The 14391-nt window shown below is 33.8% G+C and overlaps 2 protein-coding genes across 2 annotated transcripts in view; one reads left to right on the top strand and one right to left on the bottom strand.

Moving 5' to 3' along the window:
• Positions 1 to 13108, top strand: part of LOC123715880 (solute carrier organic anion transporter family member 5A1) — a 27000-nt gene extending 13892 nt beyond the window's left edge. Inside the window, exons 7-16 of the mRNA XM_045671224.1 lie at positions 627 to 768; positions 4569 to 4673; positions 5480 to 5713; positions 6428 to 6592; positions 7240 to 7441; positions 7820 to 7992; positions 8146 to 8380; positions 8767 to 8958; positions 10223 to 10371; positions 10644 to 13108. Of these exons, the coding sequence (XP_045527180.1) occupies positions 627 to 768; positions 4569 to 4673; positions 5480 to 5713; positions 6428 to 6592; positions 7240 to 7441; positions 7820 to 7992; positions 8146 to 8380; positions 8767 to 8958; positions 10223 to 10371; positions 10644 to 11347 (2301 nt within the window). The 3' untranslated portion in view covers positions 11348 to 13108. The remainder of the gene's footprint in view (positions 1 to 626; positions 769 to 4568; positions 4674 to 5479; positions 5714 to 6427; positions 6593 to 7239; positions 7442 to 7819; positions 7993 to 8145; positions 8381 to 8766; positions 8959 to 10222; positions 10372 to 10643) is intronic.
• Positions 13100 to 14391, bottom strand: LOC123715881 (peptidyl-prolyl cis-trans isomerase-like). Its single transcript, XM_045671225.1, has 2 exons — positions 13597 to 14391; positions 13100 to 13183 (listed from the first exon to the last, which is right to left on the bottom strand). The coding sequence occupies exons 1-2, from the start codon at positions 14159 to 14161 to the stop codon at positions 13152 to 13154; spliced, it is 597 nt and encodes a 198-aa protein (XP_045527181.1). The 5' UTR covers positions 14162 to 14391; the 3' UTR covers positions 13100 to 13151.

Here is a 14391-nt window from a genome sequence, read left to right as displayed (position 1 = left end):
GTTTTAAAAGAGCACCTATCTATCTCTTTTCATCACAGTGTTAATGCAATTTGACGGTAAGAGACAGTACGTTAGTAACCGTGCACTAACCCCGATAGAGCTATTTAATGAGAGCGATATAAAACTGCACCTGCAAAAAGTCTCCTATGACCGCCAAAACAGACTGTTAATTTTAAGTATGTGTATTGTAAAATATATATCAGAGAACGGTCATTTAATGATACTTGTACAAATAGTGGTCCTGGAATAGGAGCTTATTGAATCGTAAACGAGAACCAGCCTTTAAATTGCAGAAGCATTTTAAAACGTAACCATAATTACTTTTGGAAAGGAATAACTGTATGTAAATTAGTAATTTAAACTCAGTCTACACCATGGTGAATAGTAACTTAGTACTCTACATTCCTTTACTGAAATTTCAATTCATGACACCTATGTCCCTTAGGTGGGGCAGAGGGCAAAGCTGAATGTTTACGTTGACCTTTTTATCCAAGTATAAAATTTCACGATACTTTGTGATGTACGCACAAAATATAAAGAAAATCACGTAATTCTTAGGCTTACATATTATGTTTTTATTATAAGCAAAACGTTTTATATTTTTTAAATTAAATTATGTTTGACAGAGTTCACCAAGCACGTTCGGACCGGTGATGGTGTTCATCGTTGCACAAGTGTTATTGGGATGTGGGGGTTCACCCCTTCTCACACTCGGCACCACGTATGTGGACGATCACGTAAGACCAGAGTCCTCCAGTATGTATATAGGTAAGTTTAATATGTAGGAATTGTAAAATTGTTTGATAATTGTTGAGTAAATGTATTGTTATTCGGCGTTCAAACTCCAGTTGTGTTCTTTATGCGCGAATAACACTAGCTCGTACGGTGGAGACGTAAGAAATCTGAGATCCAAACCGATGAAGTGTTACGTGAGGCTCAAACAATTGCAATCTAACACACATACAGTGTTGTGCCGCCAAAGCATTATTATTGTTCTATATCCAAAATTCAAATTGTTACTACGATTCCTATAGGAATTATCCGTATAATTATGAATCGTATTTTTACATAGTACACGAAAAAGTAAGGAAGACGTATCACATTCCATCCCCAAAAAGAAGATGTATTTTCATCTCATGAGTTTTAATAGTTTATTACTGGCCTTTTTATTAGCCTGCCATAAATATATTGTAAATTTACTTTAGAAAGTATATGTGCAATATATACTTATTATATTTTATACGAAAACTACAGACATTTTAACATAGATGCTAAATTGTCAGTCGTGCAATATTCATTTATTTTATTATACATCACCGTGACTCGCAATTAGCATTTATCCATAGGAAGCTGTAATTGTTTTGGTATAACAAAGCAATGACCTCTCAATACTGATCCCGTTTTAATGTTTGTTTCATCAGTAAATTATATTTTTAGACACTATCTATACTATTATTGAAAATAAACGAAGAAATATATTTTTGTGTAGGTAATATGTAAGGCGTAAAGTCTAAAACGGAAGATTAAATAGGCATATTTATTTCCAAAAATTCAAATAAATGTATTGTATTTTACGCTAATATAAGAACAGTGATGAACAATCATGAAATAAAGAGTATGTGAGTAATAAACGCTGTATTCATTATCGATAAAAAATTATATAAATAATGCATCAATAAATGTATATTTCACGCTTATAGAAACAGGTTTCCTTCAAAATCTCATTAAAGTCGATGTAACTCCATCAAAACGTAATCACACATAGCATTGAATAAAAACATGTAGGTTTAATCGTAATTTTATTTCGCTTTGGTATTCGAACGAACCTTTATACAGTAATCCAAATATTCCTTTTCGTATATTACGTATGAATTTCGTTATCATTTCAGAAAGGTAAATATTTTGCCAAGCCCACGTCTAAGCTCATTTATGGCTTTAATAGGCTTCTCTCACTTATGGCCATGAAAAGGTTTATTATAATTCTTCAACGTAAACCATTTTCTTAACATGAAAAATAAATTCTATAATAGTCTTGCTTACACATGACCCGTCACAGTTTCAACAAAGAAAGTGCTTATTTTATACCCTCAATTGCTCTTATCGAAAATGGCACTATTCAGGGGTTATACCAAACGTTTGTTAAGCTTTTAATAGTATTTAGCTAAACCTTTGTTTTATGACAGTTAATGCCTCCATCGACCTACCCATAAATATTTATTGTAATATCGAACGGTGCGTTGTAACCACACAATGTCTCATGAGTGTGGTGTTCGGCTTAGTTCATCGAACCCTACACCCAGACGTGACTTTGCTCTGTTACCGTTTTTATTACCAAGTACAATTCCCATCTAAATAAATGGCTGAAACGTTGTACTTTCCTCGAGTAATAATATTTTTAATTAAAAGTAAACAGTAATCTCCTGATAATTTTGAGATTTTATAAAAATGAACCCGTTGCTGTGACAAATTATGATGTACTTTTTTTTACACAAATATATTAAATAAAAAACAAAAACCGGTTCACGCCTGCAAAACACCCATATATCATTTTTCGGCTCCAAAACTTGTTATTGATAACGCAATTTTGGTTAATGGGATAAATATCGGCCGTGCCATCGTTCATATAGGAAAAGCCATGAAACTAATTGCGCATTCGTATACAGTCTAGGAATTTCCGAATGCAATGGTAACAAAAATAGATCAATAGCGCATGATTGATTGTAATAGTCGCGAACCGAAATGTCTTTAAATGTAATATACCAATACATATATGTTTTCCTGATATATTGAAACACTGTTGTCATGACATTATAATATTAAAATTACTTCGCTAATTGAATTATTTTGAAATTGATGTAATAGTTCATACATCATGTGCTTCTCCATTTTATTTTTATAATAAGTTGAAAAAATATGGTTTTCTCAAGTTCAAGATTCTCTTTATGGCTAAATTTTGAGTATAGATTCAAATTCGTATAGATTTTGGAGCTCACATGTAATACCCAAGTTATGTCGCAGTACTCCTCGAACAGTCCAACCCCAGGTTTCGGTTGGAAAACCTTGACCCGCCACTACAGGGTAAGTGGCAGGGTATTTGAAAAGTAAAATTTCGGACATTGTGGACATATTTTGCTTATGTAATTCGTCATTGACTTGCGATGTTTGTGTTTACAAGAGGTCTTCTATTTCATTATGCTCTATGTGCAGCTACGCACTTTATTGATGGCATTGCGACGTGTAACCCAACCGATGTGGCATATTGATATGAATAGGATTTTCTTTATAAATCTAGAATATAAGATTAATAACCCGTATTATGATACAAGTTTCATCATGGCTTAAACATTATACATGGCATTGTGCAGACGCAAAGAGCTAATGCTCGTTTTTTACTTATATAGTTATAATTTTGGGCTCATGTTTCGAAAAAAAAACTTTATAAAAGCCTCAAAGGATGAATCATCTCCAATAACAGTATTGAAGTGCTTTAAAAAATATTTTATCCAACATCTTGATCAAATGACCCTACGTAGTAACTCAAGTATATTTCTCGTTGGTAACTTATATCGCGAGAGCCTCTCATATAGCCTTCAGACGTAACCACTCTCTTTGCTTCCATAATTTAATGTCAAGTATTACTAGAATGACATTTGATTCGGAGACCTTCTCGAAATAAAGTCGCTTGAGACTTATTAAAGGTTAAATTTTTTCATACCTAAAATTTTTTTCATATAGGAGATACATAATAACACCTAATATAAGTGAAAATTTTACGAAGCAGGACCGTGAAACGAAGAATGACCTAGTTTTGAACCGCAATGACGGCGCGATGCGTCGAGACATGTACCGACTGTGCCCTTATTATTCCAAAGTAAACACAAGCCATGCTTTTGCTTAACGTTTCTGTTTTGATTTTTTTTTCTGCAATAAACATTAAAATTTAAATTTATAATATTTTCGAATGTATATGTCTTTTCGAAAATGTGCCTTGTAATCCTTTGGGAGATGGGAATAATGTTTTTTCTTTATGGACATAAGTGATAAGTCCTTTGATGCGGCCGAAACCAACCAACCAACTGTTGGATTGAACGCTTAAAAATTAAAGAGGAAATTCATTTTACTTGTAAGTGATCATCTGGCATTTAGCTTATAATCCATTCAAATGAATGAATGTCAAACAATCTCAATATCAAATAAATGATCTGCACTATACATAACGTAACAATTACGTCAACTCCTTACGTAAGCGAATATTGTGAAACGTACTAATCCGGGTTATATTCTAATTAAATATGTATAACATAAGAAATCTCTCTTAAAGATTATGTATTTCGTTTTCAAGAAACTAAGCCAACGATGCGAAAAGTAGGTGCCATTTTAATATGCAAGCACTTATTCGGAAATACAAGTTTGTTTTTATGGAAGTACAAGGCTTTAGAATATTGTTAATTGAGCCATTTTTTTCATATCAAGCTGACATTAAGATAAATTAAGGTAAAACGAGTTATAGATGTGGTAAGAAGTCGTTCTAATCTAAGCATTGTTTTGAAGTTTTATTGTGTTTTCAGGTTGTATGTACAGTATGGGCGCCTTTGGACCGGTCTTGGGCTTTTTACTTGGTGCTTATCTTCTTTCTTTTCACATGGACTCCCTCTCTGGTGGACCTACAATAGGTAAGATAAATATTGTGCTAGTATGAATATTAAAATGAGAATATGTTTGCCCGTACCATCATTATCACAGAATTCGGGATAATTGCACGATGTTGCTTTCAAATGGTCTAAATAAAGCAAAAATAAATCGGTTTAAATGTTGGTGTCATGCCAAATGTCAAATGCTTTATTTGATTTTTCTGTCAATTGTATTGGATTTGATGTTTCGTTCCTGTGTCCTGATGTCTTTTAAATAAAATTCTACCTTATTATAGCCTTGAAATATTTATTAACTAACAGGAACTCCAAAACTATCTTTATACGGTCGCGTGACACACGCTTTTAATTAATTATAAACAATACCATTATTTAAATTACATTCATATATATTCTTAAAGCATACAATTCAAAATTAGTATAAGTTATAGAATATTCTCATATCCGTCTTATTGATTTCACGTTTTATATGGGCAATTAAGATATGATTATATTCGCATGCTAAACAAATCATCATAAGTGCATCGGCGCGTCTTAGATCCAAAATCCGACGTCAGCACCTGCCTCTAGGATCAAACGTTTGCCAATATTAATTTAATAATATATTTAATTGACGCAAGTACTTAAAAACATTTTTAGAGGGTAAAACCTGTAATTTATACTTTTTTGCAAACGTTCACGCGTGAGGCTGGTGTTACAAGACGAGTTATTATTATAACTGAAGCCTTTGGAAATGTTGCAATTATATTGAAACAGTAACGCTGCTTAATATTGCTATTGCTGTGAATGTGATATTTGTCAATCGGATAATAGTTTTGTATTAATTTCAGATCCCACTGACCATAGATGGGTAGGAATGTGGTGGGGTGGATTTCTACTCGGAGGTCTTTTACTTATCCTTATAGCTATACCATTCTTCTCCTTCCCCAAAGTGTTGGTACATGAAAAAGAGAAAATAAGACTGGTAGAAAAAGCAGCTGCCGCCAGTGGGTCCGGTACATCTAAACCGCCACCTAAACCTCAGAGTGGTATCAAGGATTCTGGATATGGGAAAGATATAAAAGGTAATTATAAGAAATATTTGTAGATATTCAAGTAATTAAATATTATAAATATCATAAAAGGAAAAATGTGTCTGACCCATACCGCAATTGAAGATTATAAGTACTTAAACATATTTGCTCATATCAGTTTTCCTTGTTCCATTATTTACATTTATCAAAATAATATAGACTATAAGAATATTTTCAATAATTTTAAAATCTCTGAAATATATTACTTTAATAAAATGTATATATTATATTACCTGTTAAAAATCTGTCATGTTGTAAATTTTATAAAATATATGACATTTATTATCGGTGATCTATACGCATGACTGGTTTATAGAATTACAATGTTTCACTGGCACTCGCCACTAACACTTTTTGTATACGTTTTTATTAACTTTTTTTTAACCGTAAACGACTGTGAACATTGTTGATCCTAATTCTTGTGTAAATTGAGTTCTATTGATTTCTAAATAAAGTAGCAACTACATGCCAATTAAATTAATATTATTCCTGGTTATTTTAAGTTTATAGCGGATTACGGTTAAAATCTCGTCTCATTAGAATTAAAATAATTGAGCTATGATTCTTTCTGTCCATGTGACTCTATCTGGTCTTCCAAGCATGATATTGCAAATCTATATAAAGCTTTTAACGTTTATAAGGCTTTTTAAGAGCTTCGCTGCGCTTTCTTTTTTAATATTGAACTAGTACGCTTTTTCTCATTAGATATTCCTGTCTCGATGTGGCGTCTACTCAAGAATCCCGTCTACGTGGTGACGTGTTTAGGCGCCTGCATGGAGCTGATGATTGTATCTGGATTTGTCGTATTTCTGCCCAAGTATTTGGAAACTCAGTTCAGTCTGGGAAAGAGTCAAGCCAGCATGTTCACAGGTAAATTAAATATAAATCTGAGTTCTTGATCAATCAAAATATAATCAAAGAAAAAAGAATTGTATAACTACTACTATGTTATAATGCTCTGTGCTTGAACAACTGTCATTTTAATGGACGCTTTTAAACTCAAATAATTACAAGCAATGCATGTCATTGTAATTATTTGAGTTTAATTCTCATTTTAGAATATTGGTCTAAAATATTATTGGAGTACATAAATTTCATTAAAATTATACCTAGGAAAAAGCATATAAAAATACGCGAGATGTAGGACTTTATTCTTGAATTATTGACGTTATTATAAAATGTTTAATCGGAATATTTTCATGAATTTTATTTTATTATGTTAGGGAAAGAAACAAATATTTATGATATAATGACCATTCATTTGATCTGTGGCAGTTTTTAGTTTTAGATTTTTTATACATTAACGCCAAGAAGGCCTTTTTTGGTAGAGGATTTAATTTATTCAATATGTTTGAACCCCTCTGAAGTCCAAACTTTTTTGTAACCCGCTTTCACAATAACAAACTGTATGGAGTTGATGTTAGACTTTGTCTAGATTTTGAATACTGATGGTAGTTTAAAAAGTCGTTTATCGTTGCCAAAACAGTTGTTTAAATTATATGCGTGTTATCCAACAGGATCTGTGGCCATCCCAGGAGCCTGTATCGGCATCTTTATGGGAGGTTGCCTTCTCAAACGTCTGGAGCTTCGACCGAAGGGTGCCGTTCAATTCGTCCTGATATCAAACACTATATGTCTCTCGTGCTATGCTTTATTATTCTTTCTGGGATGCGATAACATCAAGATGGCTGGAACAACTATACCTTATACGAACCATAGGTAAGTTATTTGTTGTTATTGTCCTCTAGTGTTTATTGTATTCATTACATTGATATTGTTATAAAAATTCGATAGATTGAGGCTTTAAGTTTGAGTATTCACTAGACAGACTAGAGGCTGAGTCTATGTGAGATAATCGTTCGATGATATGAGAAAAAAAAATTGGCTGGCTCTTTATAAAAAATGGGGGCCACGACTGCACTAAGTTTTTAATATATTTAAGAAATTATAGCCGTATGTTCTATTGTACTATGTAGCATTCTAATTGTGAAAGCATTTCAAAGCAAGCAAATCGTTCCATTTGTTTTCAGTCTGTTTGTTACAAAAATACAAATATTTCTTGCTCATAATTCAGAAATATATATATTTCTCTTGCAGCAATCTAGAGCCGTTTAAAGTGAATCTGACGGCTGCGTGCAACTTCAACTGTTTGTGTACGGAAACTGACATGGAGCCAGTGTGTGGCAACAACGGGCTAACATACTTCTCCCCTTGTCACGCCGGATGTGCCGCTTTCTCTTCGTCGAGATCTAACTTTACAAACTGCGCTTGTGAGTTAAATATTTTATAGAAAATAAAGTGTAATTTTTTTATTTTAATATAATAAGGTCATTTTAGGGCCGTAAACAAGTTAAACCTCTGTTTTAAATTTTGTCAGATAGTTTGTTAAATATTAGTAATATAAAGACACTGATTTACATCAGGTGTACATGAGAACAGTCGGGATGCAATGGGCGTGGCCTCTGTAGTGGGCGGGGCATCCGCCGCGGCCTTAACCGCGGGTGCGCACGAGTACAGCGAGGTCACGGTGGTACCTGTCGCCACGGCTGGCGCTTGCAATCCGCCTTGCACCACCATATTTCCCTTCTTGGTGCTGCTCTTCTTCATGACTTTTGTGGTCGCTGTCACGCAGATGCCACTGCTTATGATCGTGCTAAGGTAAGCTGCTTTTGCGTTAAATCATTTTTTTTATCAAAATAGGTAGCATACGGGCTGGAAACTCACCTGATAAGTGATACCGCTGCCCACAGAAACTCACTTTCACACAACTCCACAGAACTCCAGCTGCGTTTTAGGAATTAGTACGCACTTCTCTTGAAGGATCTTGAGTCGTATCGTAAATTTTTATATAAGTATTATTTATTTTTAAAATGCGAATGAAATATAAATAAGCTATTACCATTCAAAATAATGTAACTTGCTTTCGAGTCCTGTGACTTGTGTTTGTGACTTTCAACCTGGTGTATATGGAAAGAAACGTTTCGTTTGGACAACAAAACAAACCTTCCTAAGTAGTAATAACAGTGTCATTTCCATATCCACAGATCAGTAAGCGAGGAAGAGCGTTCGTTCGCGCTGGGCATGCAGTTTGTGATATTCCGTGTGTTCGGTTACATCCCGGCACCTATAGTGTTCGGTAACCTTATTGACTCAACGTGTCTTCTCTGGAAGCAAACCTGCAGTGGCGTCAACGGAGGCCGTTGTCTTCTATATGACATCGAACAGTTTCGATACAGGTATTCTTTAGTCATTGTATAAAATAATTTGTCGACTAACTTTTGCGTGTATACTTACTTGCTTTATCTTTTTGATAAAGAAGATTAATTTAAGAAAAACCCTTTTTGAACGGATTAAAGCTATGTATTATTATTAAAACTTATAGTTATTTACATAATTCTAAATTTTCTGGTGTCCTTTTGGACACCGTGAATCATTTTTGCAAAAACCCGTCATCTTTTAATCGATACCAACTTCGGGGCAATAAATACAAATAAAACAACTTTCTCTGCAGCTGTGATACTTTTGACATTTAACACCTTTTGTCTTCAGTCACCGTGACTACGCACGCTGAAAAGCACGCGAAACGTCGGAAAATATTTAAAATTTAGAATTATGTAAATAACTATAAGTTTGAATAATAATACATAGCTTTAATCCATTCAAAAAGTGTTTTTCTTAATGTGTAAAAGCTATATTAACAAAAGACAATAAGATGAATTTAATTCAGAAAAGAGAAGAAAATATATCGAGTTTCGCGCTAATCACTATAAACTCTCAAAATGAGAGTCAGACCCAACTATTTAATAGCGTACCTGTGGATTACAAGTCCCATCGCAGTTGGCGCATTTGAGACGTTTGGCGTTCTCTATGCCTGACAATAAGTAAAAGATTTGTGTGTTATTTGTTAAATAAATAGAAAATGAAACAAATTTAAAAAGTTTTGATCCCTGTGGCAATGTACCTTCTATTCTGGCAGCATTTCATCGCTGTATTGCGATAATTATTCGTTGAGCGAGGAAAGCCACAGCTCTGTGGTCACGTGTATTATTTACCAGGAGCCAACTTAAATCTTTAATTAGTGCCTAATAGGTTATAGTGCTTTAAGTGCACACACTTAAAGCATTCTGTAACCATAAATGTCCAATTTGTGGACAAATCGGTTCACGATTCGTGTTTTATGAAAATAAGTAAACTTATTTTGAAGAAAAACACTTTTTGAACGAATTAAAGCTATGTTTTATTATTTAAAACTTATAATGTGGTCACCGTGACCACGCAACCTGAAAAGCACGCGAAACGTCGGAAAATTTTTAAAATTTAGAATAATGTAAGTAATTATAAGTTTTTAATAATAATACATCTTTAATCCGTTCAAAAAGTGTTTTTCTTAATGTGTAAAAGCTATTTTAACAAAAGACAAACTTATTTTTTCTTTACAGCTTATATGATTGTCCTGGCCTAAATGCGTTGTGTATAATATAGATAAAATGTGAATTACAGATACGTAGGCCTCTGCGGAGGCATCAAGATAGTGGCGTTGGGGATATTTATGGTAGACTGGTGGCTGGTCAGACGCCGCCGGCATCTTGAGAATGTCCCACCCCTTGACCACAAGGACATTGCTGGCTCCATCATCAGCCTCGACAAATGTGAGTCTCATCGAAATCATTTCTTTATTATCGTTTCGTGTCGTTACACAAATAGAAATCATGATCCAATAGCACAGAATAAATACTAAAAAAAATGGTTTCTATCTGGTAAGAATTCCTCCTTTAATTATTTTTGTGTAAAGGTTCTAATTATACTAGACTAGACTAGTGTTTAAAAATTCCAAATTTAGAAGTTCACTATATGTGTAAAATAGTTCTCCAGAGAGTTACATAAGGCCAATCTTAATAAAATTATCCAATCCAATTTTTAGTGTTCGAAGAACTGCCATCAGCTGACAACGCAAGTGGCTTCAGGTCTGGGTTGACCACCGGCCCTAGTTCCGCGATCACATCTCCAATGGACCCAGATGTTCAACCAGAACATCACGGCACCAAACTACAGCGAACAGATTCCCAGTACTCGCAGGATTCCCAACCTCGTACGATCGGAAAGAACTCTAGAGTTCTGGTAGCTTCGCGTCATCTGCGAAACGACTCCAAAACTATACAGCTGGAGCCCCGCGGGAGGCAGCACTCCTTGGAGGAACCTGAACGATCTCGCCCCGTCAGAAGTGACTCGAGACATTCTCGAGATGCTTTCCCGCGCTCAACCTCGCGTGACTTAAGCGGACACTCGAGAAACAGCTCCCGTGACTTCAAAGTCCACTCCCGAGGCGACTCCCGAGATCTAAGCCTCGAACAGCTCAAGCAGCTAGCCCTTAAGAGCATGGAGAGCCTCGACCTGACTGTCCTGCCGCTGAACAAATGTACAGATGAAGAGAGCAAACGCCTCATTGAAAGTGCGGGTGTTCTGCGCCATAGAAGGACCAACTCGAAAGATTTGAAACCACCAGAGACGAAACACAAGCGGACTTCGTCCCATCACATCACAATGGAGCCCAACGAGCTCAGTCTTCAGATACAAAAAGGTCGTAGTGCCGATCAGCTCTCGGTGCCATCCGATCCGCAAGTTTGAGATGTCCTTAGCTATAAGAAAGTGATAGGCTAATGTGCAGCGTGAAAAGTATCCGCTCTAACCTCAATAGGGAATCTCAAGAAAACGGAGTATTTTCGTGGCGACAAAGAACTTTAGTGAAATTTTAAAGACTAAATTCGAACGTGAGTGATAACTAGAGTAAATAATTTCTATATTCTTCACTATTACGTTGTTAATTGATGAATAAATGAGAAGACTGTACAAATTATTTCTTCTATTAGCTTAAACAATGCAAGTGATTGAAAACCATATCTTAGTAGATATTAGGCTTACCATTGAAACTTGCTTCTGGCAGTCCGTGTAGTGCCGAGTGTAGGTACATTTAATCTAAAACATCTTTTATTTTGTATTCACTTTAGAAAAAATTTAGTGCAATCTTTGAAGATGTAAATTTCATAATGGTAAAGATTATTATTTCTGATAAAGTAGAAATTTAATAGATAATGTTATTACATTCAAAATTATTATTTGTACTTAAATTGTCTTAACCAATAATTTCATTTTAGACTGATGTCAGAGGTATATATTTTGACATGTCCCAGAAAATTATTCACAAATTAAATATTTACACTATAACAGAAATATAATTAACACAAGGCCTTAAAAAACGAAGATATTCAAAATGTTGGATGCCCTTAAAATATCTTGTTCAATTAAAATCTTAGAAAGTACAAAGTAAAGTAATTATGTCAAATTCTTAAGATAATGTTGTGTTTATTTTTTTTATAGATTCTGTTAAAATAGGCAATTTAATTATAAGCAAGAATATAATATGTAAGTGCATCCAACAACTCGGGCTCACTTTTATTATACACTAATGATAAACCTTTTAGTACATAATATCCTGCACAAAATAAGACCTTTTCAATAGTAGATAGTAAATGTTTTGATTTTTAGACATTCCTATAAAATCTATTTCCTTAGTACTAGTGATCAATAATTCAAAATACTAGAATAGCATATAGAATGCAGATACTATTTTTTTGGATTTCAAATTATCTAAGTGACTGAAAATATTTACTTCTTACTTCTGTAGAAATTGTTTAAAATTTTGTTTCAATTACTACAAAACTGAAGAAAGTTAAATGTAAATTCAAAAATGTAGGTAGTTCAAATCACAATTAAGATAATCACTTCTAATTCATAACATCTTTGAGTGATTCATAGTATTCTTTTATTGATAGTGATCTCAACATGTTGATAAGTGAGAAAGAAAATTTTAGTTTGTCATACCTGAAAATCAGACTTGCACTTTTCTGTCGTTATATATTACAAATACCAACTTTAAGTCTAAATTTACTTAATTTTTCAACACTTTGGAACAATAAAAAAAATTAAATCTATAGTAATTTTTGTTACATATATTCGTTTAGTTATTATTTACTTATTGAAATTCAGAATTATCTGTCAATTCTTGGGCTGCAATTTAAAATTATAGACTTTAATTACAATCAGTGATACACATTATTTAAGTATATTTTTTTAATGTATCACAGAGATTAGTGAAAAGACAATTGTGTATCTGTGTGAATTTTGTCTTAGTGTAATTATTAATTTAAGAGAGTCATAGTTTGATATGAATAATGTGTTTATCTAAAAATGCCTTACAATAGCCTTAAGACTTGATACTGATTTAGCTGTACTGTTGTCACATCAATCACCAACATTATTGTTTGGTATTGATATCTAAACTTATTTGTTGCATTTAGTGATAAATAAAAATTGCATACATATTTTAAACTGGATTTTTATTTTCAATTATTATGGTATGTCAATTAAATTCTTACTCTGGATTCAGCTCTTCATCCATATCACCTATGGAATACTCAAACTTAATTATGATGAAATGATAACAAAATGATAGCAAATAATCTAATTAATAAAAGCATGAACTGACAGCTGTAAAACCCTAAAATGACCAGCAATTACATTAACCTATTACAAGTTAATACATAAACTCTCTCACCTTACAAAATTTTGCCAAGATCCACACATGATTTTTATGTGAAAACTAAAAACTATTTAAAACATATATGGATGTTATAGATTTTTCAACTAGTAAGGTAACTCAATTCTATAAGGGTTCTATCAATAAAAGATTTTATATTGAATTTAGACTTTACTAACTACTATACAATTTACATTTACAAAACAATATAATAATGATTAATATATAACACTAATTCTTAAATCTACACTATAGTCAAAATTAAACTAATCTAACTCACCACATTCCGCAATAACCACTTTTTTAGAGGGTTTTCCATTCTTGGAACCCAAACCTTCCATTTTTCTCACAACATCCATTCCTTCAACTACTGAACCAAAAACGACATGTTTCCTGTCAAGCCATGGTGTAGCATCAGTAGTAATAAAGAACTGCGATCCATTAGTGTTGGGGCCAGCATTAGCCATTGATAGAATTCCAGGACCAGTGTGTTTCAGTTTGAAGTTCTCATCGGGAAACATCCGGCCGTAAATAGATTTTCCTCCAGTGCCATTATGGTTAGTAAAATCTCCACCTTGACACATGAACGCAGGAATAATTCTGTGAAATGAAGATCCTTTATAACCAAACCCTTTTTCACCAGTACACAATGCTCTGAAGTTTTCAGCAGTTTTAGGAACTTCATCAGAATTTAGTTTCATAACTATTCGGCCTAACGATTCACCATCCGCTGTAACATCGAAATATACATTTTTATCCGGTTGTGTTGAAGCCATACGCATTGCAGCCGCTGAATACACGGTTCCATTTATAAAAGTTCTGCGTAACATTGCAGAGACTGACATTTTGTCTCTTTTGGTACTAACTACTAGTACCAAAAATTCAATATGAGACAAGTGGCTCTAGCTCTACTCGTATTTGTAAAATATGAGCTAAGGAGCTAAGCTAATTGTAACCTCAAAATTATCGCGATGCGATGACCCAGTACCAGTGTTGCCCAGTGCTGCCAGATGGTCTCAACGACGTACCCCTAGACTAATTTGAGTTCCCCTCAGAAATCCCCTTGGATGCCCTC

Source organism: Pieris brassicae, chromosome 11, assembly GCF_905147105.1.
Source record: "Pieris brassicae chromosome 11, ilPieBrab1.1, whole genome shotgun sequence".
NCBI lineage: Eukaryota > Metazoa > Arthropoda > Insecta > Lepidoptera > Pieridae > Pieris > Pieris brassicae.
Note: the sequence above shows the minus strand (reverse complement) of the source record. Positions and strands in the feature narration are given on the sequence as shown.